Source organism: Acanthochromis polyacanthus, chromosome 5 (assembly GCF_021347895.1).
Source record: "Acanthochromis polyacanthus isolate Apoly-LR-REF ecotype Palm Island chromosome 5, KAUST_Apoly_ChrSc, whole genome shotgun sequence".
Taxonomy (NCBI): domain Eukaryota; kingdom Metazoa; phylum Chordata; class Actinopteri; family Pomacentridae; genus Acanthochromis; species Acanthochromis polyacanthus.
The window spans coordinates 12,867,865-12,894,026 of NC_067117.1; the positions used below are offsets into that span (position 1 = coordinate 12,867,865).

General features: G+C 40.0%; 1 protein-coding gene across 3 annotated transcripts in view; it reads left to right on the top strand.

Annotated features, from left to right (window-relative positions):
- bsnb (bassoon (presynaptic cytomatrix protein) b) overlaps positions 1-26,162 on the top strand; it is a 67,077-nt gene that overhangs the window by 9,623 nt on the left and 31,292 nt on the right. For all 3 annotated transcript variants that reach the window (XM_022200181.2, XM_022200182.2, XM_022200183.2), the window contains exon 3: positions 12,962-13,753. In XM_022200181.2, coding sequence (XP_022055873.1) covers positions 12,962-13,753 — 792 coding nt within the window. The remainder of the gene's footprint in view (positions 1-12,961; positions 13,754-26,162) is intronic.

Here is a 26,162-nt window from a genome sequence, read left to right on the forward strand (position 1 = left end):
CAGGATAGAGGCAGTAAATATTTAGCTTTTGAACCATAAACGTGAATGCACTGGCTAATGGCTGTGTGTAAGCTTGAGTGCAAGCATGCATGAGCGCATGTTTGTGCGCATGAGATTGGAGACCGCAAAAGTTGGGGGAAAAGAAAAAGAAAGCCGTGGGAGATGGAAGTACAAGAAAGAGAAAATGCGTCGAGCAAAGTGGAGACAGAGAGTAGAGAATAGATCATGGCAGGGAGTGAAGGAGAGCATGGCAATAAAGAGAACAGCGGAGGTGGGTACTTTTCAGCTCAGCCTTGGTGAGCTTGTCAGATGCTGACAGGGAGAGAGACACGGAGGGAAAACGCTCAGCCTCCGGAGACCTGAAGATTTACCCCCCTAACCTACTTAGCATGGATTGGGCTTGTGCCTCACTGCAGCATATCTGAAACAGCCGTATCACTCATCAGCAAAACTGATGACGGTTGCCGATCAAGGTGATGATAACACTCAGGATGATGATGTCTGGAATTACGATTACAGTGATGGTGACTGGTCAACAAACAAAATATCCAGACCGAAGAGGCTGAAGTGAAAAGTTCCTCCTAAAAGCAGGGACAGATATTGTTGTCCTTTTGACACTTAAGAATTACATATTTGTATATTAGATAGTGAAAATAAGATTTAGGAATTAATCGCTAATACAAATCCTAAAATCCTAGAAATAGTTTGCCCCATTTATAATGAAGTGCAGAGTCTTTCTGGATTTTCTAGGATTATAATCTTTCATTTGTACATTTGGTGTTTTGGCAGAAAAGGGACTTGTGGCATTTGCTCATGAAAACTGTCTTTCATTTATCAGAGTTCCAGGATCACAACCTGTTTTGTAAGCAATGTGTTTCTGTTTGCAAATACTTTCCAGACACTGACTGACCGTCCCAGATTATATGGAGCAAAATGTATTATTGGAGACGATTTCCCCTCAAATTACAGAAAGGTGACAGTGCTGATTAAAGTCTTGACGAATGAGGATGAGTCCACATTTGGATAGTTTAGATTTTCTTTATTCACCGCAAAGACTCAAACAGCAGCTCTTTTTGAAACATTTAGTAGGAAGCTGTTTTATTAGTGGTATTTCCAATGAAGACAATCCCCTATTCTTGTGTTTGAAAGATGAAAATAATTCTTAAACTACAAGTCAGAGCTGAGCTAAACAACCCGGCGATGGCGAAACGATTTAGATGTAAACAGTGAGCTACAAATGGATGTCATACGCCACACTCCGTTACAGGGCTGTCAGTCAAGCTGAGAAGTTTTATTTAGAGATGTAGGCCGGGAATTGAGATGTGCAAGCAACACGGGAGCTCGTGTGTACGATTTGATCGTCTAATGACGTAGATAACACCCAGAATATAAAAAAAAAAAAACATTTTGCTTGGTGTTCGAAAAAAATGTTGTGAGGAAGGTGCTCGATTAAAAACATAGTGATGAAAGAGAGAAGGAGAAATCCTTGCAGTCGGGGAAGCAAGACAGTCTAAAGACAGGCTTTAAAAACACAGAACAAGAGCATGGAGAGATAGTGAAAATACCACAGACATGCTCCCTCGACAGTGTTCTCCCACCATCATACAGGAGAACATCTGCTTTATAATTGGTCCAATTTCTATTTATAGACCCTACCCTCCTTCTGTCTGCAGCGATGGCCCGGTCCTGAGAAGCCACAGCTGAAAGACAGAGAGAGAGAGAGAGAGAGAGAGAGAGAGAGAGAGAGAGAGAGAGAGAGAGAGAGTTGTGTGAAAAAGCTGTGTGATAGCAGGAGGAGACAGAACGGAAGAGAAAAGCATCATCATAAATTAACCATAATAGCTGGAGTGTTCATTCTACTGTCATGCAATTCTACTAACCAGCTCCTGGAAAAAAAAAAAAAAAAAAAAAAAAAAAATATATATATATATATATATATATATATATATATGTATATGTATATGTATATATATAATACATGGAAAAAAATCAAAAAATAATCCTACTTTTGGAGATACAAAACCTTTTTTAATAGAACTTGGTGTGGTTCTCCGTGATGAGGGCCTCGGCATTGTGAAAACACTCTGGAGATGGATCTAAAGCATTCTTTGAACATGCCATGAAATGATGACTTTTTAATGTCTTTGTGTGAAGAATGCCTCAGAGGTGCTTCTTTGTCCTTTAACCAACAATCCCACAAGCTGAGGAACAGTTTTAACAAATGCTCCCACACAGAGACGCTCTATATTTCTCCTCCTTCCCGTTCAAAATACATCAGGTAGGTGGCCACAGTTGACAGTTGCGCTTGATAGATTTATCAGCCAAACTGATAGCAGTGGCATCAATTTGGCCTCCAGAATGCAGTATTTGTCAGTATAGAATCAAAACCACTGCACTAATCAGTAATTTTACATTAACAGTAGATAATATGACTTGTGTCTTAACCCTGTGAACACCAAGCAGTTTGTGGTTTTACTTACTGTGGGCTCATTTTTCACTGTATTAAAAAGTCCTCCATGAAAACAGCACAACCATGGGTAGTTATAATGCCATAAATTATAAAAAGGAGATCATCAAAAGTTTTATTTTAATGCTTATTTTGCAAAAATGTAACAAACAAACAACAACAAAAACAGAATCAGCATGTACACAACGTTCCAAAGTTCTCACAGGAGCTACTTCTACTGGAAAACGTGGTGACTCTACATACTATAGAGATTTTACTGCTTATATTTTATTTTTTATGTTTTCTTCCTATCTGCTCAGTGTACACACAGCCTGCAGTTCAGTTGTAAATTCTGAGTGTGGATTTATTTTGTATTTTTTACAGAATCTGGTTAGTTTATTTTTTCAGTTCTTTAAATAGAACATGTAGAATAAAGTGATTTTGATCTTCACAAAATGTAGCGAAATTTAACAATTTTAAATTCAGGTTTGATTACATTTTTTGTTTTTTTTTTTAATGTGGAATCGCGTGCCAAACAAGATTAGTGCCGTTGGAAAGCTGAAAATCTGCCAATACTCCTGTTTTTAAGGTTTCTGGATTTGATAAATGGTGTTATTATGGCAGGTTTTAAAAAGAACATGACTTTGATATCAGCCAGCAGTTTTTAGGATTCAGAGGGTTAAAGAGGTCAGCTGAAGTAACAAATCCACAGATTTATCGCCTACTTCTGCAGTTCCCTACAATACAGCATTTTAATGTCTTTCAGCTCTTTGTTTTGGTTCTGTCCCCCTTTTTCCAGGTGTAGCAGACAGGTGTTTTCAGCAAAGTACATCTCACTGTAATCTACCTGTCCAGCTGCAAACAGCTGAAAGACAATGTTAGAGTTTAACTGGTGAATACTGTGTAGCGTTTATCAAATACTTCCATCAGGAGTTGAGACAAAAACAGAGCTTAAAGCAGACTCAATATGAGGCTTAAATTTGTCAGTCGTAAGGTTGTTTCACATCTACTAGATGTATTAATAGAAAACAGTTTACTATCATGTTTGCCACAAACAGCTTTATATGTTAATGTGTTTACAAAGTGTTATGTTTTTTCAACAGGTTTATAACTTCTCTCAGTTTTTCATTTACAGTTACCTTTAGAATTTAGTTTTTCAACATCAGTCTTTTGTTTCAACAAATAGATATATAAAAAAATCAAAATTGTTTTCAGCTGTGACCAGCCGCTAGTCTGACTCATTCTGGTGGTCAGTCAGTCTACTGATATTCCAGCTCTCTCCTCCTGCAAGTGCTGCACATGTACACCGTGGGATAGAGATTTATTGAAAAATGCCAAATTTCTCAGTCAGAGATAGGACTGTTTTAACTTACTTTAAGGCAGCACCAGGTTCTAATCCCAAGGCCGAAAATTGATTTTCGCATCCTGCTGCAGCAGCACCGACCTGGGAGAACAAGCTGTCTATGGTACCATAAGTAAACATTCTGTTATTTTTTCAAAGTGTACTTGAAGGCAGCTTTGTAGGTTGAGAGTGTCTAAGGCACAGTTTTCATCTTAGTTGGAACCTTAACTTGTGATTACTTCTAAACTTTTTAAAAGTGTACTTCAGTGTTTCTCTAACTTGGAGCTCCTTTAGTTGTTCCAGTATTTGTACTGTTTTTACTTGTGTGAACGGTTAGAATCCACCATCATCCATGGTTTGATTTTTCTTCTATTAAGGAAAAATAATAGCTTGATTTAAAATAAATCACGTAAATGTAAACTAAAATGATGTCGTCATATCAGTGAAGAATAAGTCTATTATACCTTGGGAGAGCCGGAGTGTGGTTCCTAATCCCCTCAAATTAATTCAAATGTTTAGCATCACACATTTCTAATCCCTTCCAACTTTGTATTATGTGGCTCAAGAGATTCAGTGGCAAAGCAGAAAACAATGAGATTGTTTTTCACTTTACATATATCTGTTCAGGTTGCAATTTAAAAAAAACAAAAAAAAACACGATATCTGTACAATATGGGTGACCTATGAAAAAAATGAATGTAGAAAATCAAGATGGGATTTTCTGACACTTTGTCTTCAGAGAAATATTGAATGTTTCGCATAGGGAAATGGTATTTTAGTTCAGCTCTTTTGGTTTGAAGGTAAGTTTTCGTTTCCTTCAAGGTTAGATAATAGATCAGATGTAATTTCAGTTTTCTAACATATTTTCTTCTCATTATTTATTTCAGTTTTTCAGAAACTGACAGTCTCCTGTAGTGCCTCTACATCTTCTGTCTAGTGAATAATTTTCAGCTGAGAGATGCTCAATTAAACGAATGAAAAAATATTCAGAAATCAAGTGTGATCGGTTTGTTTACGAGTCGAGCTACTGTTCATCAAAGGCTTCTGTATGAAAATGATGAAACTGTAATTACTTTGAGGACCAAATGATCCATATAGTTTCAATCCTAGTTTCTCACAAACAAGACAGTAACAGTCAAGCTGCCAATGTATCTTTTGTTGAGTTAGAAACTGATTAGTATCACATTTTACTATGGTCTAGATTGTACAGTATATACAGTAGCTGAATATTCACTAACCATTAGAGCAATCTCACCTATGTACAGCAACAAATAGTAATTCCCAAAGTGTTTAGATTTAAAGGCTACATTATATAAATCTTACCTGTACAACTTGGCTTTTCAGATGACACCTAATGATTTGGAAATTAAAATCATAGGTTATCTTAACAACCAGGCTTGTTATAGCATAATAATGTGTGTTAAATTACCATCCTCTGTCCTACTTACTGCAAGTTCTCTCATTAAAATACGAGACAAGAAGCTTCTTACTGAATATACATGTTCAACTTACTAAATATCCACACTGTATAGAAGATGTCTGTGCTTGGCTGACTGTTTTCAACACAGTGCTTCAGGATGTCATCACAGACTGGGACATTAAGTGGACAAACAGTGGGAACTGGGTCAGGAATCCAGCTGAGACACTACATGCTCAATTTTGCATATACCAAAATATTTTGCAATGAGAACTGCCAGAAATTAAATCTGGGACACTGGTTTAATTATTACCCTGTAACTCACTGCATTTAAAGTCTCCATCTCACGGCAGTCGTTTGAACTGTTCTCTCCAGCAAAGGGTAACATAAATCATCTTATTGTGCCGGTGTGTGGAGAAGTCACATGAGCACTTTTGGTGCATTTCAGACAGGGACGCACAAAAAGCTCACATTCTGCATCACGGTAGCCAATCTATGCATTCTTCACTCTATTTAAGCCACATATGCTAATTTTGCCTCCCTCCCTATTATGGCCCCCTGTTGTTTTTGCATCTACCAACAATTAAGACCGTACTATGCACTGTTTTCTTTTGTCTAATAATTTTTTCATGTCATTGCACATTTATGGTAGAGTCTTTATTTTGTGTTAATGTACATTATTATGTTGTCATCCAGTACAAGCTGCACTTTACAGTAATACATACAAGTACCACAATGGCACAAAATGCAGGCTCAAACATTACAGCTGGCTACAGTCTACATCTCTAAGACACAAACACAGTGTCAAAAGAACTGATTAAAAGCTTCACAACAGAAGCTTTTGCAGGATTATGGTATTTCACTGCATTACAGTGCACATATGTTTATTACATTGCGCTCATCTGCTCTACTGTATATCAAAATTTAATGTTCTGCACCCTGCACTACTTTCCTGCATCCTCAGTAACACCAGAACTCCCCGCTGTGCCCAACACTGCACCAGCACACCTGGTGAGAGACATTCAATAAGCAGCATGAAAAGAAATGTAACAATGATTTCCCACAACCGCTCATAATTTTGATTGGTCCTTGTTTTTATGAACTTCGTTCATCGCTTGGCAGCGTTTAGGAGTAAAGCTGATGTGCTTTATTGTGATTGCTCTTGTGTAGTTGTTTGTAGAGCTGCTGTGTTTGAGTTAAGCAGAGGCAGAGACACAAATTGACAGAGAGAGAGAGAGGGAGGGAAGGAAAGAGAGAGGCATTGGGAGGAATTTCAATGTCTTTGGCCCAATTTGCAACGAATTGATAAACCGCTGCATCCCAAGCATCCTGATCCCCAAACTGCAGTGCTCAGCTGGTGTACGTACTGCACGGTGCTACCGCATTGTGCTCCCTGAGACAGTGCATCTTTCTTCATCTGCATCTTTGTCAGCTCATGTTTGACTCTGTCTCTGAGTGTGTTCGTTACCCGGCTTTTCCAGGGGAATGATGGACCGCATGATGTCTCCAACTTGTCAACAAATGCACGGAGAGGAAAAAGTGGGAAACTTTGTGCACCTGTGTGATGTATGCTGTGTTACATCTTCTAACGGGTGTGCATGTGTGTCCCTGTTACCTCACTCCTGAGCTGAAAATTCTCTACTTTTTACGCTTTCAGGAGCATTTTGGTTCACAGGAGTGTTGTTCAGGTCATTGCTGCAGAAATACTCGAATCAATTATTTAAAGACACAATTGTGATTAAAATATTAACTTAAAAAACAAACAAAAACAAAAACGTGAGCTTTAACCTGCTGTTAATTTGTTGTAATAGGTTGACAGCTACAGCCCAGACTTGCAAGTAGCGGGATAGATTTTTTTGTTCTCCAGACTTTGTGCTTAAATTAAACTTGTACACAGCATTGCAGTGTCAAGTCTTAACTTTAGTTTGAGTAGGTTTTTGTCTTTGAGGTAAGCCCATTTTACACATAATGCCTACACTGAAGAGTTGAAATGAAACTGGATACTTGACTGCAAATGTTTTTAGACCAGCTGTGTATTTGTTCAGTGTTAGTCCTCGGACACATGGCTCACGCTCGATTGAGACTCAATAACTGCCATTTAGGTGTCAATTTGAGAGGTAAAGCGGTGACCTTGTGAGTAAAGTAGATGATAGGGAGGCTCACGAGAAGCAAAAGTCTCTCAGATGCATCAATGATAGCTTTCTTGTTAAAGGGAACAATTTCGTACCATTCTAAAAAAAAACAGGTATATAATGAAAAACTAGAAAATAACCTTGTGGGCAGCAGACCCAGAGTCTTGTGGATAACTGGAAAATCAAGAATTCTCTCTGAGATCTTTCCTTATTAGTGATCAAGAGTAGACTGTTGGACACTGAGCTCTGAGGCCCAGGGTTAGCATAATCTGATTAAACGTTTAGTTGAGAGACAGAACAATTAGACAGAAATTAGGCTGCAACACATTTCAAAATTGATAAATCATGTAATTAATTTAGCCAGCTGTCAAAAATATAAAATGTAAACAGAATATCTGGAATTTGACTGTTACACAAAATGTGACGTCTGCAGATGTCATGTCTGGATCTCAAACACTGTGCATGCAATATTTTTCTCAGTAACTTTCTGACATCGTACACACCAAACTATAAGCCGATTAATCGAGGGAAAGAAATTGGCAAATAAAATGATTAAAAACAAGAATGAATTGCAGCACTAGTGGATATGGCTCAGAGTCTGAGATCATACCCAAATCAGTATAAAATTTAAAATGTAAATACGTGTGTGTGTTGCCAAAGAGGCTTTGCTCTCATTACTTGATCTACATCCAACTCTCTGTAGGTCCTTGCTGCTAAAAGGTTCTATTTCTGGCAGCAAGTTGTGCTTCATGAAGCCATATTGCTGGAGCATCCTGTTGGCAGACACTGAGGTCCCGCCTCATGACCTTTGACGTGCATTACACCACTGTACCCACATGCAATGCACATCTAGAAAGCTAATACAGGAACTGGAACCCTGTTTGCAATATAGTCCCCATGAGAGGCTTCAAAAATGTGTAGATGGTGAGATCGAGATGGAGACAGAAGAAAAAAGTTAGAGTGAGGGATGCAATGTGAGAGATGCAGATAAGAAAACAAAATAAAGATAAGAGGAAGAGAACAAGATGGAGGGTTGCAACAGAGAAGTCACAGAGAAGCAGGGCAGGAGGCAGAGTGTGCAGCGTGCTTGTTTTTTGCTGATACAGATCAGATTTCATAAAGATCCACATGATTGCCTCATAACAAGGGGGACGCAGAGAGGAATGAGATGGAGAGATGAGGCGGAGGCAAGCAGAGACATGAAGAAATTGATAAATAGCTGCTTACCCTCCCAGCAGCTGCTTTCTTTGTTTTTCCGGTTAGTTTTTTCCCCAGTGGACTTAATATGATTATCTTAAGTGTAATTTGGAAAGAAAAAAAATTATCAAGGACAATAATAATGATGGAAAGAGTAGTTCTCACACGAACCTCTCTTGGCTGTAGAGCCTTGTGTTGCTCTGGTGTTGGATTTTTTTCTCTGTCCACATTACTCTGACTCTCCCCAGGGTTCACCACTGCTTCTCAGCTTCCCTGATTGACAGTGAAAAGCATGGCCTCATCACTTCTTATGCTGGGGATTGGCAGGAGGCCAGGCACCAGGCTAAGATGCTACTGAGCCTGTGACTTATGCTGTGTCTACTCTGACTAACTGAATAACTGACTTAGAGACAGATTGAGAAACACTGTAAGGCAGGTGATGTGGTCCCCAAACACTGCAAAGTTCTTAACAATGCAGTTATCTCAGTGAAAAAAAGACTACGAGAAAAAGATATCAGTGGCATCATTGCATAAATATCGTCAGAGCAAGCTGAAAATTAGTGTTTCATTGCTTCGTCTGGTTGAAAAATTTAAAGCCAACTTGCCCAGAACTAATTTGGTTGTGGTTGGGTGTGGTCATGAGTGTCTCAGTTGCACTTGTACCACTGTCTGTAACTTCAATCATATATTCGCCACAGAAAGGTGAGAAGTTTAACCATCATCCATCATCATCCATTTGCAGTAAACCTGGAAGCATTGGTCGTGGTTGCTGGGAGCAGTTAATGTTCTTCATAATGACTGAAGCTGCCCCATTAAACAACTTGCAACAGTCTGTCAGTAGCTGTGTAGTTATGGAGCTGTTAAGGACGAGAACTTCGGAAATGGGTTGTGAGCGGATTTTTGTTGCACCACTTCTTATTGAAGGTTCACTTGAGGCTATCAGGCCTAAAAGTTTTTTCCCCATTCAAAAATTACAAAAGGAACAGCTATGAAATAATGCATATGTCTTTGAATTTATTTAGCTATTAATCAACAGAAACAACTCTTTGAACAATAAAAATTTTAGCCATTAAGTCTGATAGAAACTGTAATATCTAGATCAAGCAGCAACTCTCGGGTTGAAGTTATCAAAGCCTGTAGTTCCTCAAATGGCCACTTGAGACTGGCTTTAAAATCTAGTCCATCCCATAGACCCCCATGTCAAAATGTAAAACTTTACAACAGAAATAAACCTTTTAATAACATGGTACAAAAACAGTTATTGTCTTTATAGTGAATTGTCCCATTATGAGAACTGTATGGAGGATGAATGCTGATATAACTCACATATTTGAATACTTTTAAGTCTTAATGTTATGCATAATTAAGGGCGTGGCCACTTTGAGTCACAAATGGGTACCACTGCAGGACAATCCATGGCCCAGAGACGTTAACATGGCTCACCTCAGCTCCACTCAAACTGCATCCTCTTTGCATATTTTTGGATGTCTTGGGGGCTAGGTGAAGTAACTGAATGTAAAAAATGCTCTTTGGGAAAACTATGAGTGACATTTTGAAGGGTTTATAAATCTTTACATGTAGGCTTTGGTTCTAAAGAGCTACATCAGGATATTACTTCATGTCTTTCATGTGTGTAGGGAGCCTGCACAAAGTCTGTCAGCTCGGCCAGAGGGCAGTCCATTATGAACATGATCTCTCCGACTGGTTGATTGTTTGTGTTTTGCCTGAGGAAGGTCTGAAACTGAAACGATTGCTAATAAATCTATTATTGCAAGCGAGACAGTGAGCAAGTAACTGTTTGCAACGGATTGTTTTTTCAATTAGAAGTAATTGTCAGAGAAAACAACGCCACAACCATTAGAAATGCTGAACATCTCAGCAAAGTCTGATTTACTGTACTGCAACAGTAACCACACCTGATGGTGATTGGAAGGCATCCGGAACACATTGAGCACATTCCTACATCACTTCAGCATGAACTTTGACCAAAATTAGCCGGCTTCGAGACCTGAGAGTCGCTGGACACATCTCAATTTTCTAAGCAATTTAAATAGTGTATAATTATGAATGAATAATGAAGTACAACGAAATGGCCTACAGCAAAATTACATGATGTCAGCTGGGGCTAAGTTGGAGTTTCTTGTTTAACTAAAAATCACAGTACAGCAGTGAGTCAGTGTTTTGCAGTATGTGGAGTAATACTACACTTTAGCTCCACTGACTCATACTATTGTAGTTAAATTCTGAATTGACAACCTGCCTACCGACTCATATAAAACATTTTGATTGCTGTATTTATGTCTGTAATTTATGTTACACTTATGATTTTATTAAATATACACAATTGGCAGCTTTTTATCTGAAAAAAATCACAATTACAAGAACCAAACATGTTTAGAGGACATTTTAAGTGTTATACTTTCTGATACAGTAGTGTACAGTCATAAAGTTTTGGTCATAATATGCATCGTAAAACTTTGCTGCTGCTGGTTGACAGTTCTTACAAGAATATTCAAAAGTCATGGAATTATAGTAAGCACATAAGCTGCACATTTATATGAGCATGTAGATGCTGTTTGTGTGTTTGTGTGCTCGTGAGCGTGTGTTCAATCGTGTGTTGAATCAATCTTTCATGGCCGCAGATTTGCAAAAAGATCTGATTCTACAGCAGAAGTCATTTTCAGCCATCGTTTGAACAGTTCTTAGAAAGCTAAATTCTATGAGCTGAAGTCGAACCAAAATCTTACTGAATCCACCTTCACAGACTTACAGGAATTTTGACCCAAAGGTATAAAGGAGGAAGCCAACAGTCAGGCCTCCCACCTCTCTCTTTACGTCCCAGACCTCCAACCGATCCCCAACCCTTACACAACCTTTCTCTGACTGCATTTATAATGCATTAAGGCATTGTGCAATGACCACGATTCCAAGAAAGCTACAATGGTGCAGCAGCTGTCAAGGCACCGGGATGCCAATTACCACGTATGGCCATGTGCCATCTCTAGCGCCTCTTTCTGACTTTCACCTTCTTATGTGCTTATGTGGAGCAGAAACAGAACAAGAAAGAAAACAGGATAGACAGAAACATAAAGGAAATGGCTTCAGCAGGAGAAACAGGGAGATTGGTGGGAGGATTTTAATGAGGAAGGGAACATGTTGTGTAATGAGAGAGACTGTAAGAGAAAGCAGAAAGGCAAGAGACACAGAAAAGACATGAGGGAAGATTACAAAATCGGGGGCAGTTATGATTTATTGAAATTGTCCAGAGTTCACCCCATCTGTCACATTTATTTCCCACACATATGAAAATTGGTAAATGATGTTTACCAATAAATGCCCGTGCGGAGGCATGGGGATGCTTAAATCTTTCCTCAATGAGATATTTTACATCATTCACAATCATTATTTCATTCAATCATTTTCCACACACATTTTTTCCTATTCAGAGCAGGCTGGAGGCTACCCCAGCAAGCATTGGATAAGTGGAAAGCAGCCAGTCTGTCATATAAACAGATCAACACACTTGTTCACATTCACACCCATAGCTGAGTTTTTAGTTCATCTTGCTTGGATATCTTTGGATGGTGAAGAGAAAGTGGAGCATCCAGTAGAAACCCAGGGGAACCCAGGGAGAAGATACAAACACCCTGCCAAAGTTACTGTTTTCAGGATATTTTCACTTTGATTTTAATTGTTCACTCATATTTTATTAGAAACTGCAGTAGCCCTGTGAGTTTAATGACCAGGAATTAGCTCGTTAGCTTTTGTTGTTGAGAGTTTGCATTAATGATTGATACCACCTTTGTATCTGCAGTATATGTAGAGATAATGTGAACTTTGTGTAACATATAGGCTGAAAGTTTCTGAGGCTCAGGTGGTAAAATGGATTGTCCATTGATCAGAAAGTTGGCGGTTTGATCCCCAGCCTCGCCATGTGCCGAAGTGTCCTTTGGCAACACTCTGAAACCCAAATTCCTCCTAATAGTAGGCAGGTATCCATTTTAAAGTGCTTAATAGTACCAGGCGAAGGATAAAAGGTGCAGATCATTTAACAAAAACAAGAATAGTAAGCCTGTGACTTTCAGATGCTACCTTCTGGTAGTATCAACCTACCAGAACCTAAAAAGCTCATCAATTCACATGTTAGATTTTGTTTGTTTAATCCACACTAAAATGCAAATTTAATAAGAGACATGTTGCACTCTACCAGTCCCCTACTCTCTGTGTTAGGCTATTTCTTTGCCAGTTGCCCTCAGTTTGTGGAGTCACCATGAACAACATGACAGTACAGTGTTCTTTTGTTAACTTGAGTGAATGTGAATTCCTCAATATGTCAAACTACTCCTTTAATTTCCATTTTTCTAATAAATGGTGAAGACGCAATGCTGTAGCTTATTGTCATGATTTTGTCGTTCTGTCTTTTTCAGGTACAAGAGTGGTTATGCCTGAACTGTCAGATGCAGAGAGCTTTGGGAATGGACATGACCACACCTCGCTCCAAGAGTCAACAACAGATTCACTCTCCTTCTCATGCAACCAATCCAGAACTCAAACCTGATGCTTCAACTCAGCCTGCACCCCAGACTCAAACCCCTCCTCAGACGCAACCTCCAGCACAGGCCCATCTGGCGCCTGGTCCCCCCAAACAGACTGGTCCAGCTGGCCCAGGTCAGCAACAAGCAAAGCGGCTTCCAGGGGCAGTCCCTCTTCCTGGGATGGCCAAGGCCCCCTCCCAACCGGATCTGTCCCGTAACTCTCCTGCCCACCAACCCCAGCCCCCCCGCCAGGACCAGACTCGCAGTGCAGGGAGCTCTCCTTCACGACAGCCTCCACCTCCAGAGCAGACTTTTGGGAAGTTGTTTGGCTTTGGTGCTTCACTTCTTAACCAAGCCAGCACGCTCATATCTGAGACAACTCAACCCCAACAACAGCCCCCCAAACCGGCCCCCAAACCAGGAGGACCTCCTGGTCCAGGACCTGGGGCGGGCAAACCCTCAGGACCTCAGCCTGCACAACAGGGGCCTCGAGCCCCTGCTGAGCATCAACAACAACAACACCCTCCCCCGGACTCCTCAAAACCAAAAGTCTGTTGTCCTCTCTGTAAGACAAACCTCAACGTGGGCAGCACAGCAGAACAACCCAACTACAACACCTGCACACAATGCCACTCCCAAGTGTGCAACATGTGTGGATTCAATCCCACCCCTCACCTAGTCGAGGTAAGACTCTGGTTTGATTTCTTTGGCCTTCAGCTGTGTGTAAAAAAGTGCCATCACCTTTCAGATCATGGGTTCGCTAAATTAAATGATTTATTGACTTATTTTTGTGAAAAATGCTGTGTCACGCTGAAGTTGAATGGGTTTTGTTGTTATCCATTTGTGACTGCCTGATCTTGAAGTGAATAGCGGCATTTCACAGAGGATTCCTGTGTGCATGAACCAGGAATTTGGCTTCAGGTGCTGTCAAATGGCCAGCAATCGCCTCCATTTAGTTAGTCTCCGAGGTTCTTCACGATCTGCACGATGCTGTTTTCTGTTATTTCTTAGTGTTTTTGAAGAAAGCTCTGTTATTGTTCATACTTATTCTTTAACACGGACGGATTGGCGCATCACTAGGAATTCTAAGCATTGTTTCAAAAATGTTTAAGGCAATGACATTTTCTGCAGAAGACTAATTAATATTTAGATTTTCTGCAGCATCTTCTGTATTGAGCTTATACCCACAATGCTTTATGTAAGCCTGTGAGCTTTTCTATTCTCCCGCCTTTCTCTCTCAGTGTTTCTCAGTCAGGACATGCTCTGTTCTGCTCTGTCAGGGCCTTTCATGTACTTAGCCGAGAGAAGTCCAAGCTGTGACTCACCTCATCAGTGACTGTTCTGGAGCGGCACAAAAATATATTACCAATCTACTGGAAACAGAGCCTAATCAAGTTCAATTTAATGGATAATTTTAGTATTGATTAGTCACTTCCAGGGGTCAGCTGAGGGTATATTCTTCTTTTAAGTGCTCCTTGTGTCATGGTGGAAATCCACTTGGTAAGAACAGAGAGTTGGAATAGCTTCCAGAGGCAGCCAATAACAGAGTTTAATTATGCAAATCAAGTCCAATTGAATGATAGCAGTAATAACAGGCCTGCTGCAGAGCTCTGGCTTTTTATGGGCGAGTCTTGTCTTCCCAGGCATCTGGTTGTCACAGGCACTAGCACAGGCCATTCATAGATCGCTATGGAAACAGAGAGATAATTTGTTTGTCAGCCGTCCCTTTCATGCTTGGCTGCCGAGATGCTGAGAGCCCACAAAAACTTTCTGACTGCTGTTGCCGTTTTCATGAGAGACTCAGTTATTAGGTGTGTTGTGTTTCTGCTCTGCTGGCTTGAGTCTGCAACTCAATCTAGCATAAGGTCCATTCTTTCCAAACCTGTGAACAGTTTTTGTTGTCATTCCATGTGAGCTGGCAGGTGGGTCGCTCTAGAGTGGGTGAGAACCATTTGGACATGGTGTGAGGCTTTGTACTTTGAGTCTTGGTTGCTCAGCTTGATTTCCACAGCTTGTTTTTGCACATTCACCCTCCTCATGCTGTCCTAATCTCTCCAAACTTTTCGGTTCCTCTGTGTCTGCTTTTTCTTTGTACTTTTTTTTTTTGCCTGTTGCTGACATAATTGTAATCGTTATCCCTTGTTTTCAAGGATGTGATGAGAAAGCTGTGTGAGTTAGGGATGCACCGATCCCCATTCCGGAATCATGTGTGATGCCGTGTTCATGCACTCTGTTGATAATAGCAAAAGATATCTAACACAACACACCCAGTACCACTTTGGCAAAACATCATATTAACATAGGCAACTGAGGAGAAATGTCAGTGATTTGGAGTTATTTTAAACTATGTAATGACGACAAATGTAAGGCAGGATGCCGGCTCGTCTCTGGCAAACTGTCAAGAGGAAGAGTAAAAAACAGCTCACCTAATATTTATATATAATGCCATAAAGCCACAATACAAAAGAGAGTTAAAGGAGTTTTCTAACGCTAGCAGCAGGACAACGCCCCACTTTATAGCTAGAAAAGTGAGAGAAAATGTTCAGAGACAACCCAGTAAAAACACCAGAAGCTCTACCAGTGACACTGATGTTGACTAGCTGGTGCTGAGTTTGGAAACTGCAGAAATACTTTTGCTACCTTCTCTTCTCTCTGGAGACCAAGAGATACCAAGGACTCACCACATCAAAGAATCTGTCTGGAGCTGGATTCATGGTCTGTTTCCAGTTTCCGTGACACTTTTCCAGTATTTTGCTATCCAAAATATGAAATTTTCCATAACTTATGAATGCAGCTTTATGCAGCTTTAACGCCCACTTCATGGTGTTATTGACCAACTGGGTGGACATGAGAGGGTCTGGGCATTGTCATTTTCTTTTCAGATGTTACTCAATTATGTGAAGGATTTTTTGTGTACCACTAAGCGCAACACTACCAGTGTCTCCTTTAAAGCCCACCTCTGGTGAAAAACAAGTTTCATTAACTTGTCAACATGTCTGTATGTTGCCTTATACATACTGGAAGACACATGATGGGCGAAATATGTAGTCGATCCGATAGCTGAGCGTTTGTCTGGAAAGTAAAGAATTAGACTTTCAGGGTTTCATATTTAGCATATATAACATATGTTTCATATATAACAAGAAAACAATCCTGTCAAATTGTGGTTTGGTTCTCATCAGCATTTGTCTTCGGAATCAGTTTCTTCTTCAAACATGTACAGCTGAATTACTTCAATATTACAACTTACCCTTGTGTAGTGTAGAGTAGTTTTACAGTGTTTGAGCAGAGTTGTGTTTACATTGTCGAGGAAGCAGCAGTGCAGAGTTACATTTAAGCCATTTCAAGGCAAGAAGGAACTATTTTCATTGAAAAAAGAAAAAGTAAATAAGTAATTTTAATACCTAGAGATGAGTTTTTGAAGGTTTAATCAATGACCAGAAAGGGACTTTCAGAGAGTGTCTGAAAATGTTCCTTGCTTGTGGCAGTTTTAACCAGTAGCTTTTCTTTCTCTCTTCTCTATTTCTCCCTACCTCCCCCTCTCTGTGACACCTGGCTTTTCACCATGCCTTCCAGTGTGTCCATTCAGATCAACTATAAGCACATTTGATCTATGATGGGGCCAGAGAACACGACATATAGAATTAGTTCTGGTCACAGACCATAAGCTATCCTTTACTAAACGTACATGACTTCATGAAAAAGCACAGCAGCAGCTGACTTTAACATGTTTCAGTTTACAGCATCGCAAGTGATATTTGGACCAGCAATGTCTGCTCTCTCATGAGCTTCACTGTGCAGTGGATCGAAGTGCATTTTACTACCCAGCAAGTCATACTACAAGCAGAGCAACTGCACACTGCCCTCAGACAGCAGCCGAGCTGTAGCAGGGGCTGTCTGCAACGTCAGTGCACTTTTATAGCAGAAATCCTGCTACTTGTACTTGCATCAGTACTCAATATTGGCAAGAACCGACATGTAGAAACTTGTACTTGGCCTGAAAAAAAGCAATGCATCCTTAATGTAGGAGCATTATTTCATCATATACTGGTCTTTTTTTTGTAGTGATCTATCATCCAGCTTCAGTATCTCAGTCTAGATGTGAATTAACACGTCCTTTGTGCACCTTCATCTGTGCTCAGTGGCTGATAGATTTGGTAGTGACAACTGATAAGGCTGGTGATGTTTTATTTATTTTATTCTTATTGTGAACAAAGACCAACGTCATCAGTTCATTCATTTACCCTCTCCTGTCATATGAGTGGCTGTCAGCCCGAAGCTCATTTGTTGTCACGGAAAATGTTAATTTCAAAACAGGTCATAAACGTATGCTTTCATTTTTTAAAATGGCTAAATAATTTCCTGAATCATCTGGGCACTATAGCATTTTAGTTTTTAAACAAACAATTCTAATAGAATGAAACAGTGTTTTTGTCAGTTTGGCTATTTTTATTTGTAGAGTCGCTGCTGTTGTGAGTTTTTTTTTTTAATAGAAGGAAGGTGTTTGTTGGATAGATCATAATGAAGGAACATTAGATGTCACGCATTGCGACAGTGCAGCTCATTTATGTTCGTGTTTTTAATGGCTTCTGGACAAAACAAATATCTATGGCAGTGGGGAATCAGATATATCTAGAAGAAGTAGGATCAACTCATTGCTGGTGTTGTTTCATGGGATTCGTAGGTAAGGAAAACATACATTATCACCAGACTTATCTTTTAAAGTTTGTTGTTTTTGCTTGATTCTTCAAACATATTATAGTTTGAAATTTGCATTATCTTTGCTGTATAACACTTTGTCAAACAGTTCAAAATTAACTACACATTAATTAGAAGTCCTCCTTCAATGTTGACTGCTCAGAAAATGTATTTACGAACAGAAAGCATGCAAATGTAAATATAACACAAACAGGGGCCAAAGTACAGTGTCTGGAAAGGAGTTTTATTCTGAAAGAGGAGAATATGACAAAGTGGAAACAAATCTCAGTAAAATAATCTAAGTTAATTGGAAATATAAGATTGTAAAATACAGTTTTAATAAGTGTTCACACTCCTCACTATGTCATGCAAACGGTCTCCTTTGGCGATAGATCATCACGTCCTATAATAGAATATTCTCTCACAGTGTCTACTTTGAAAATGCTTTGTGGCTTGTGGAAGTCAGAAAAATGTTGGAAATATTCATGAAAATACATTTTCTGTCACGTTATTAGTGACACAATGCATAATTCATTCAGAGCGAATTAGGCTAAGCCGTATCATATAAAGAAAAAAAATAGTCGGACACTTTCTAATCTGTGACGAGACGGCGAGTGCCAATGTCTGTGTGAGAATGAGTGGAAGAACGGAGGAGGAGAGGAAGGAAAGAGGTGAAAGATTTAGGAGGGGGAGGAGGAGGAAGAAAGTGAGAATCAGAGATAATGAGTGAGGGAGAGCCAACTGTTTGTAACGTTGCAGAATATTTCACATCAATTAGTGCTGAAAGTCATGTGTGGATCTGAGTAAATAAGTTGTCCTTGTTCCGGTATTTTTTCTCCCTCATTATACTTTTCAAGGAGATTGAAACCAACCTTGTGTCATTGTCATCTCCCCAGAATTTGGTTGTAAATAGAACATAAAATCTTTTCACTGGAGTGTCTTCTGCCCAATCAGATGTCAATCCTCATTCCTGAATCTCTCTGTCTTTCTGTCTTTCCTCATGCTAACACCAGCTACTTGAGCTTAGTGAAGCAGATACAGCAGAGTAGATGCCAAGCTTTAGCTCTTTCTTGACTGTAAATACAGGTAGAGGTGTGTTTGACATATTACATTATGTTTCAGTTCCCAGCAGTCTCTCTGTAACATTATTTTTCCCTTGTCAGTTTTCCCATATGCCTAAATTTTTCGTTCCCACGCTTGGGCAGGTTCCCTGATCTGACTCTGTGTGTCTGTTGTTATGATATAGAAGTGTGCCCACTGTTCATAACGAGACCGAGGTCCTGAGTGGATCGTTAGTAAAAGGACTGAATTTCTCATAGAACTGTAGAAAAAGTGTGGAGAAACAGAAAACATAGCTCATCAATAATTCAGTGAGGGAGAACATTATAAATAGTTCATGCAGTGTGGAGCAGTGAGAGAGCTGCGTTTGATTCCACGTGTCACATAAGGTCATTGTGTGTTGATGTCGGCGTATACGTTCATGCATGTGTGTGAGGGAAGACATGCATACGAGCAGGCGCATGTGTCTGTATTAGGCTATTAGTTTAACTGGGGAGCGGGAGCAGGTTGTGTTGTGTAAATGTAAGGTTTACATATGATTTATTAGGCAAGAAAATACTGTGCACAAACAAACAAAAATTGTAGTTACTCTTCCATGACATATATTAAAGATCCTTTCTGGCGAAAATCTAGTTTTCTACCTTGTTAGCATGTCCATATGGTGTTTTTTTTATATGCTGGAAGACCTGTCATGGTGTGATTGGCCAGCTTCTTGGAGGTGAGAGGATTTGGGCCTCCTCTTTTCAATGTCTCATATCAGTGTTACCCTGAAAGATGAAAATATTTTTTCCCCTTGTTAATATATCCATATGGTGTTTTTCCAAGCAGTCAACGTCATGACTGAGTGTTTCCACCTTGAAACTGCAGTGCACAAATAATAGTCTAAAAACACAGATTCAGACTTCTAGGGTTTCGTATGTAACAGATGTAAGAACCCAAAGCTGGAGCTTTCTGTATCATCATTCTTCTGCTGTTCTTACTCGAATGGCAGAATTACTTCTAGATTACATCTCATTGTGCAGCATGAAGTAGTTTTACAGTGTTTGAACAGGTGTGCTCGAGCTGTAGTGAATTGGAAGGGATGCACGGAGTGAGAGACAGAGACTTCATAGATCTTCACATTCTAGAGAAAGCAACAGTGTAGAGGTACCTCTATACCTTTTAAGGCAAGAAGGAATTATTTTCATGGCAAAACTTCCTAATATGTAACTTTGATACGCTGAGATGAATTTTTAGAGGTTTAATCAGTGACTGGAGAGGGACTTTAAGTCTGCTTAATACAAACTTCAACACCTCTGGCAGCTCATAACAGATTAATTTCTTCATTTATTCTTGTCTGTTCAGTCTCAGCATGCCTTTTCAGCTACTTAATAAGGCTCTCTCATCTTCTAGAATATAAGGTGGATGAAACAAACTCAAGTTTAATATTAGCATACACTGCTGATGTGTCAGCAAAGTAAAGTTCAGCTGTGGTCTACTCTGGATCTCCTCTCTGGTCACCATAGTTTGGTCTGGTAGAAACAATAAAGAGCTGCAAAAAGGTCATCATTTAAATAACTTTTTGACATCAGCATATTTTCTAGTCAATGACTCATTATTTTCCATTCTATCTGTATTGTGCAATATATGACAAAGCCATACATGCCCACAGGACGCTATATATACACTCACACCCTAGAGTGCTCTCACAGGCTCCGTCTGTAATATGCACAGCTGTGGCAAAGTAATAACAGTTAGAAACTGTGCAAAGAAAGGCATTTTAACAGTCTGTAACACCGTCTGCAGAAACTGTGTGGTATATTGGCTCATTTTTGTGGGCCTTGAATACACGATGCAGTAAACTGTGCTGTTCACACATGAGCTGATAATGAAATTGCAGAAAAGGCATTTACTCTTCAAAAACGATGTCAGATTTTACGACATTTCTTCGTAGAAGTCGGGGTTGAGGTTGATTCAGCCACTACTGAGAGCTGGACATGATAACATGAATATCTTAAATTATAAGAGTGATTGACCTTAAACACTATTTTTCCATTCCGGACTACAGAATAGCTCGAGACCGAGGTACTCTTGAAGTCACAGCCGGCATACAGTGAACATATGTAGAACATGTAGTATTTGTGAATGTGTCAGAACTCTGCAGGAACACAGTTGCCGCTCTCACACAGAGCCACAGTATAGATGAACATGTCATTCTCATTCTCAAACATGCTGGAAATGTTTTCTGAAGGTTGGCACCAGCCTGTGTCTCCCTCAGGAGTCTCATCCAAAGCCAGATGGCTGGCGGCATCAGGCATCCAAGCCTGCCGCGCTCAGCCTGGCTGCTCCCAAAGTGATGGTGCTACACCATCACAGATTCAAACACCCACCCGGCTTCAATCAGCTGCTTACCACCTTTTAATATTTCCATATTCCTTTATGCTGCCTACATTAACCAGTACACAAAATGGTAGTGGCAAAACCATTAACATTCACCGGTCCACATGCATCCTCGAAATGTTACGTAGGCCTGCATGCATATATTCATACCCACTGAAACACTGTACTAAGGACCAATATATTACATACAGTAAGTTGCTGGATTTTTTAAAGAAATAATTAGAAAAAGACTCAAAATACTTTTATCTGTAGTTCACAAAGACAACAAAGGTATATTTATAATTACACACAATGAATTGTCTGTTCTGGAGATTTCATCATTCACCACTCCAACTAACATTTAAAGAGCTAATGGTAGCATCTGGTACTTCTTTAAAACAACACATTTAACATTTGTGGCCCTGGAAACACACACATACCCACTCAGATGGTTGCACACAGACACATTATTGTACTTTGTCCTCCTGTTCTGTTATTTCAAATGTCATGAATTGGTGAACAGTAAAGCTGTCATAAGTCAAAAGTAGGAATAGATCCTTATAAAATATTCGATTGTTGGCCTTGTACCTTAGTTTCACAGCTCCGTCTCAAATGTGTTGTATTTCACCGATATTGTACAAGTTCACGTAATGTGCCAGATACATGAAATCTTCCCCTCGACACATCATTCTTTAATGTGACTCAATGGTCGTTTTGCTCTCTTCCTTCTTGTTCCAGTTCAGTATGGATCCATGCATGCACCTTCCATCTCTGTGCACGATTCACTGATCTTCTCCCTCTGTGTGCATTCCTCTTCCTCCTGTCTACATGCCTTAGTCGGGGGCTGCTTGCAGTTGACACATTGATCGAATTGCCAATTACTTGTGACTGAATCGCTTGCAGTTGACATTGCAACATGGGTGCTGAGTGCTCCTGATTTAGTCAGCGTTGTGGTGATTTAACCGTGACAGCAGTTCAAGCGTCTTAAAACCTCTGCACATAGTAAGACAGGGTATTTATAAGAGGTGATACAGACACAAACAGAAAGAGACAGCGAGTCGTGTGTTTCTGTGTGTTTCTGTGTGTGGGGGGGCCTCACAGAAGGAGCTAGTTGAGAGTGTTGCTAATCCATGTTGAGGGAGTGTAGTGATCCCCTTGAGTACAGTGCTTAACCCCAACACACCATTGTTAAGATCCACCCACATAAATAAGTGCCATCTGAGAATAGTAAGCCTTGTTGGATAATTAAACTGAGACAATTCCATTTTGACTTTTTCTGATAAGTATATTAGCGCCAAAGAGAGTGCAAAAATATACCATTTCTTTGTACCCAAAAGCTGTATTACTAATAAGCTGGTACATCCTAAGTAGAGTACAGCATATCCAGTGATAACATTCAGCATGTGACTGTGCTACAGTTTGACAGGAAGAGGACTTCTGCTTCATGTTGAGATTATGTGGCACCAAGCACAGATGGCTGGTTGGTTTGGAGGCTTAAATGCCACTCACTCTCATCTCTGGGACCTTTGCGTTTGGCACCAGACTCCGGTCTCGGACTGAGTTGCATACACTTTGTCTAAACTTCTGTATATCACAGATATGCTGAGACATCCAGAATAGCTTTCACCTTCAAGTTTGTGCTTCTCAAGATTTTTGATAATTTTTTTTGCCAACACTGTTTTGCTAGATTCTAAAGACAAGTGACAGGAAATCGAAAAGGATGAGGGGAAAAGCTACCATATGTAGCACTTTTTGACACTGGATTGCGTTGTATGCACCTTGTTCAGCTTCATTTCAGTGTGCCACAATCATTTTTCACGAGATGTCTTTCAGGTCAACCTCGACCTGCTCCAAGCCCTGCCTGCACCAGTAGCTGCAACAGCTCTTTTGATGAATGACTATCTGAGGAGCACAGTGACCATACTGAACCTGAATTACCCCCTTTAGTCTTGTTGCAGTTCCTTCTTCAAAATGCCCTTTCTCTCCTACCTTGTAAGCAAATGTGCTTTGAAGCCTACAAGGAACCTCTGCATTGGCTTAATCACCTCTTCAGAACTCATCATCTTCAAGGCCTGGTGGCTATGCTAACGAGCTTTTGCGATGCTCCAGGGGCCCCTGGCAGCGCCGTGTCTATCCTCACTCTCAGACTCACAGAGGTGGGCCAGTGCAGTCCTCCCACCGCTGCTACTGGGCCCTCCTGTCTCAACACATCACTTCATTCGCCTCGCTCTCTCTTCCCTGCAGCACCTCAGGCATGCGACTACTCCCTAATGCTGGCATTAGGAAAGAAGAAAGGGGTTAGTTGAATGTGCTCTATGCTTAGAGGCTGCAAATGCTAAAAGGCTGGCGACACTAATGTGAAATTTTAGAACGGAGAAGTGTGGTTGTGTGTCAGGGGAACACAAAAACACAGTCAGACAGAGCGAGGGGGAGCTATAATGAAAGGGAGCAGGAGATTGCGAGACAAAATGAAAGAGATAAAGCTCACTGATCGCTCAGATATTACATTTAACCCCTTGCTAATCTTCTCAGTGCTGCAGCTGTCGAGCAGCTCTGGTGATGATCAGATCAGTTAACGAGGGTCTGAGCTGCTAGCATGAGCAGAGACCTGACAACAATAACAACAATAGTAAAAGCAGCATGAGGACCATTAAACTCAACGAGAAAGATGGTCTTTCCACTAGCGAAGACACTGGAGCTGCACTGACAGCACAGATTAATGCTCATGGTCACTATTTTAAGTACCCAAGCACTTATTTCACAAACCAACACATACAGGATTTTCTATCGTATTGTACTGTTTTTTTTTTTTGGAAAGTTCTCAAGCTGATGCCAGGTAATGACAAACCTCTCAAGATGCCACAGAGACATCTGAATAATCTACTGGATGAATTTAGATCTTTGCTACTGTATGTCTCGTTAAAAACGACTCACAATTTATCACAGGATGGGCCTTTTTCATACAAACCCAAGTAAATGAAATATGCTGTATTTCATATGGACCGCCCCTTAAATGTCATAAATATCCCTCATATGAGTCCTGTATGATCAGCAGAAAAACTCTTCTCTGTATGGTCCAGTTTCTATTTTGAGTCAAATTAAATTAACTAGTTATTTTCAGACAACGTACAGGACAAGACTTAGCTGTAGCTGTCATATGCATATATGAACCCTCCATTAGGACTTTTTCTTACATATGTCAACTTACTTAGGGTTTCTTATCTTCTTATCCTATTAATCTTATGTAAGCCAGTTTAATCTCCTGTTAATGTGGATCACACATTATCAAGTCTTCATTTTTAAGTGTACATTCAGACATTTCTTTCTTGAACTGTGTCAGATTATTTCTATTTAGTTTGTAGGTACGTTTTTGATTGATACTTCTTCAGACTGCTTACAAACTTGCTAATTAAATTAAATATGTGCATGTACACATGGGACGGCTGCAATAAGCAGCCTGTCCATTAACTTTCCTGTAGAATTAGCAGACATATATATTTTTTTGCAGGACTTTTTCCATTGAAATTGTCATCTTGCTTTCTTGTCATCTCATATTCTGGTGATGGGTTACAGCTTGAGTAACTTGCCTGAAAGTCTAACGTGAGCTACATGGATTTTATGTGCTTGGCTGCTAGCTGTAGCTTTGCCTGGCAGGAGTACTAGAAACTCATCTAAAATAAAACAGGGCCGAGAAGACAGCCTGATTAACTTGTCCCGGGGACAGACATATGTGACAAGATGAGACACATGACTTGTTTGGGCTTGGCTGCCAACCACAGTGTAAAATAGGTTTGTTTGGCTGCAGCTTTATTAACATTCTGGAAAACAGATGTATCTTTAGAGCTCTGACTTTTGTGTTTGTCACTGCCTTTATTCTGTTTTTGCCTTGGAGGAGTTATGCAAAATGCACATCTGACTCTTTAATCTTCATGGCATCACCCTTCCTCTGTCTGATACTGCAGATAGACTTTACTGTTATCAACTAGTACACGCGCCTGACTTAATCTCATTCAGCCACACAGCAATTCTGTGTCCTATTATCTCGCTGACATTAAGTCTGTATGCTGATTAAAACCTGCAAAGGTGGAGAACGGTGAATGAGTCAGGGAATATAACTGCGCAATCAAGGGGGTAGGTAGTGTAGGAAGGTGAAAATAAGACACATCAAAGACTTTTTTATTATACTGACTGCATTAGGCAGTTTGACCACAGAGAAAAGTGCATTCGCTAAACCAGGCTGAGCTGCGTGCTGTCACTCTGGGTGCTTTTAAAGCAAGATTGCAGGGGGATAAACTCTGCAATTCATCTTGAATATTCTCAAGGCAAATTAGCAGAGCTGGGCTAAAAGGCTTAACAAAAAAAAAAAACAGGAAACAGTCAAATACCACCCTTTGCTTTCAGAAAAGCTTCAGTCGTCCTTTGAATGCTGTCTTACAAGTCCTCAAGTGTATGCGGAGGGATATTGGATTGTTCTTGTCCTCTAGGAAAGATTTTACTTCTTTGAGGGATGAAAGAGTTGAATCCACAGAATCTCCCCTAATGATTCAGTTATATTTAGCTGCAGTGGAGGCGATGGATTAGGATTATTACTGTACATGCTTTTTATAGAAATAGTATTCCATTTACCTCCCCCCTACCTTGTATTATATTCAGATCAGGCCATACGTGTTTGGACAGTTAGACCTTTTTTTCTATTCTTCAGGCTCTGTGCTCCAGCACTTTCAACAACAAAAAGGATGCTAGTTTATATTAAAGTGCCAAGTCTTCACTTTAATTTAGCTGTGTGTACGTCAGTATTGAAAGAACTCTGTGTCAAATATAGTTGTTTTGAAACATAGAGCCAAAATTCAACGGGTTTAAAAGTAATTGAACTGCTAAATGATGCACACCAAAAGGCAGTTGGCTTGGCAAAATCAAGAGTTTGGCACATTCAAAAAAAGCAAGTGTATACAGAAAAACTGGACACCCGAGGAGCAAA